The following is a 2,715-nucleotide window of genomic DNA, read 5'->3' on the forward strand; positions in this document are numbered from 1 at the left end:
CTCACTAGTCGCGTGGACCATCATGAGTTACGCGCAATATCTCAGCCATAGTTAGAAAAAAGTATGCCCATCCAACGCTCATATCGACTTAAGACAACGTGGTCGTAAGATGGCGAAATCCACGTTCGTGTTAAATTGGACGCGCGACGACAAGGTCAAAAAGCGGTTTACGTTGAGGTCAAACACAAGAGGGGTAGTATAGTCGCAAAACAGATAACAAGACGAGTAATCCTGGTATGCAAAATAAGAGTAAAAGACAAATTTGGCCTGGCGATAAAGCAATACTTGCGTAAGTCGTTTCTATTAGATAATGATCAGTCGTGCTCTTTTTCAAGAAGTCGAGCTGAACTTTGGTCATTTTTGGTAACAGCTGCTGACTACTGATGACGGACTTTTCATAAGAGCTTTCACGATGTGCTTGTGATTATATTTGCCAAGTATTTTCAATAAACCTTTGTTTTCGGGAGAAATGGATCTGAGTCAAGTCAGCCCAGCTCATCTGTAACAAAGTAAGATCACACGGGGAAACTTCCATCCTACTTTGGTAATATTGTTTGTGTACAAAATCTAATTTAGGGGCAATATGTTTGCAAATACTAATAAGATAGCGGACTCACCATAAAATATATATTGCCGAGCACGAAAACCAGTAGCAAACACAAAATCCTGATAATAATATTTCACAGTATCTAGGCAACACAAATATGTCTTGAAACCCGGTTTAACGGCACGCACGAATGAAGCGGATAGTCATCAGTTCTAATGCAGGACCTAGTTACTTTTCGAAGCATTCGGTTAAACTTGACTTCCATTTAAAACATGAAGATTTCGAATTCAAAGCAGTCTAGAAACCTTAATAGGGGTTAACTATGCAAGCATAGAAAGATAATTTACGTAAACTTTTGATTATCAGTCTCACGATGTTGACCATTTCACATACGTGCGCACAACTGCCAGCCGTGTTATATGAGGACAATTTAATCGTTTGACTGTGGACAGCATCGAAATGGCTCTGCCAATGACTTTCTTTGCTACGAGGTGACTGATCTTGAAAGGGAGAGTAAAATAAACCCAGAGGATTCAAGTGCTGGTAGTCTGTCTAGAAGAGAGAACGTTTTTCCAGAAGCCAAGAGGTATGTGACTGCTTGGGCATTGACTAAGTATGGGGTGTTTGCATGCATCCGGAACGCTATTTCAGTCTCCCCACACAGTGTCAGTTTACTCACATTTGATACGGTCTAAACCGAGGGACTTGCCTAACTCAAGCTCTGATCTGTAAGTACGACGCTTTGTACTTGCAAGGTAAGCACATACGCGAAATTGCTGAGCTTCTTCCAGATTCGCAGTCCCCACAGAGTGCATCCGAAGTAATAAAGATATCAACGAGACCTATGCGGGCAGCAATGCTTTTTGTATTTAGAAGAACTTGTTGTATCTTTACAAAGTGAGTGTAGGCCTACCAAATAAACGATGATGGGCAACTCCAGAAACGGACCTGTCACGGACACATTTATTTGTGAGAACCAGCATCTGTCTGAACTTTCAAGTCTTGATTACGCATCCATCAATGCTTTGATATTCTGCTACAATTATGTTGCTATGTATTTTGCAATCCGTGAGTAGACGAAATTATGCCGCACCATATTTTCATAAATACCTATCCCGCAACACCCCAAAACTGCAACCAAAAAGTTACTCAGTAGGTTCAAGCGTGTGACACGTTACCTGACTGGCGGATTAGTCGAACTTTTTCCAGATTCGCAGTCCCCACAGAGTGTACCTGAAGCAATAAAGATATCAACGAGACCGAACACGCCTATGCGGGGCAGCAATGCTTTTTGTATTTAGAAGAACTTGTTGTCTCTTTACAAAGTGAGTGTGGGCCTACCAAATAAACGATGATGGGCAACTCCAGAAACTGACCTGTCACGGACACATTTATTTATGAGAACCAGCATCTGTCTGAACTTTCAAGTCTTGATTACGCATCCTTCAATGCTTTGATATTCTGCTACAATTATGTCGCTATATATTTTGCAATACGTGAGTAGACGAAATTATGCCGCACCATATTTTCATAAATACTTATCCCGCAACACCCCAAAACTGCAACCAAAAAGTTACTCAGTAGGTTCAAGCGTGTGACACGTTACCTGACTGGCGGATTAGTCGATCGTCACAACCAGGACAGGTACTGGGTCGCCGTTCGATGAGTCGGGCACGGCACACCAATCGCTCAGGTGTGAACACGTTCGCCCGTTCAGACGTGAAAATTGAGAGTATTGCTTACACGCTCGTCACGCAAGGCAGATCAGATGGGTTCAAATCCCGGCATGGCTATTGGATGTGAACTGCTGATGAGCTCTGATAAGACCGGAGTTCGAATCGAGTGTCTCCCTTTGGTGTGAAAAATCACCGGAATAATTTAGCCCGAATAGGAGAACGACCGTTTAAAATAGAATGGTGTGACTATGAACAAAATACCTACCTCGCAAAACCCCAGAACGGAAACCTAGAAATATATCAGAATAATTTGTCTGATTCCCAAATTTTTTGATTGTCCAAAATATTTCCGGATTTTGGTTCCCATGCAAATTCCATGAACTATCATGAGTATTGTATGCTATTTTCAAATACAGTGGGTCTTCTTTTTTCCCAATGGGGTGGAATAAATTCAATGGAGCCAGATAGCATTGGACATTTATTCTAACCTGA

The 2,715-nt window shown here is 41.8% G+C and overlaps 2 protein-coding genes across 2 annotated transcripts in view; one reads left to right on the forward strand and one right to left on the reverse strand.

Annotated features, from left to right (window-relative positions):
• Positions 1–2,133: 2,133 nt before the first annotated feature.
• The window catches only part of T265_12713 (hypothetical protein), a gene marked incomplete at both ends in the record, with an annotated part of 7,191 nt that continues 6,609 nt past the window's right edge, over positions 2,134–2,715 (reverse strand). The window contains 1 exon segment of the mRNA XM_009165063.1: positions 2,134–2,285. Coding sequence (XP_009163327.1) covers positions 2,134–2,285 — 152 coding nt within the window.
• Positions 2,139–2,715, forward strand: part of T265_12712 (hypothetical protein) — a gene marked incomplete at both ends in the record, with an annotated part of 7,199 nt that continues 6,622 nt past the window's right edge. The window contains one exon of the mRNA XM_009165062.1: positions 2,139–2,346. Within this exon, the coding sequence (XP_009163326.1) occupies positions 2,210–2,346 (137 nt within the window). The remainder of the gene's footprint in view (positions 2,347–2,715) is intronic.

Source organism: Opisthorchis viverrini, assembly GCF_000715545.1.
Source record: "Opisthorchis viverrini unplaced genomic scaffold opera_v5_11, whole genome shotgun sequence".
In the NCBI taxonomy this organism is placed as follows: Eukaryota; Metazoa; Platyhelminthes; class Trematoda; order Opisthorchiida; family Opisthorchiidae; genus Opisthorchis; species Opisthorchis viverrini.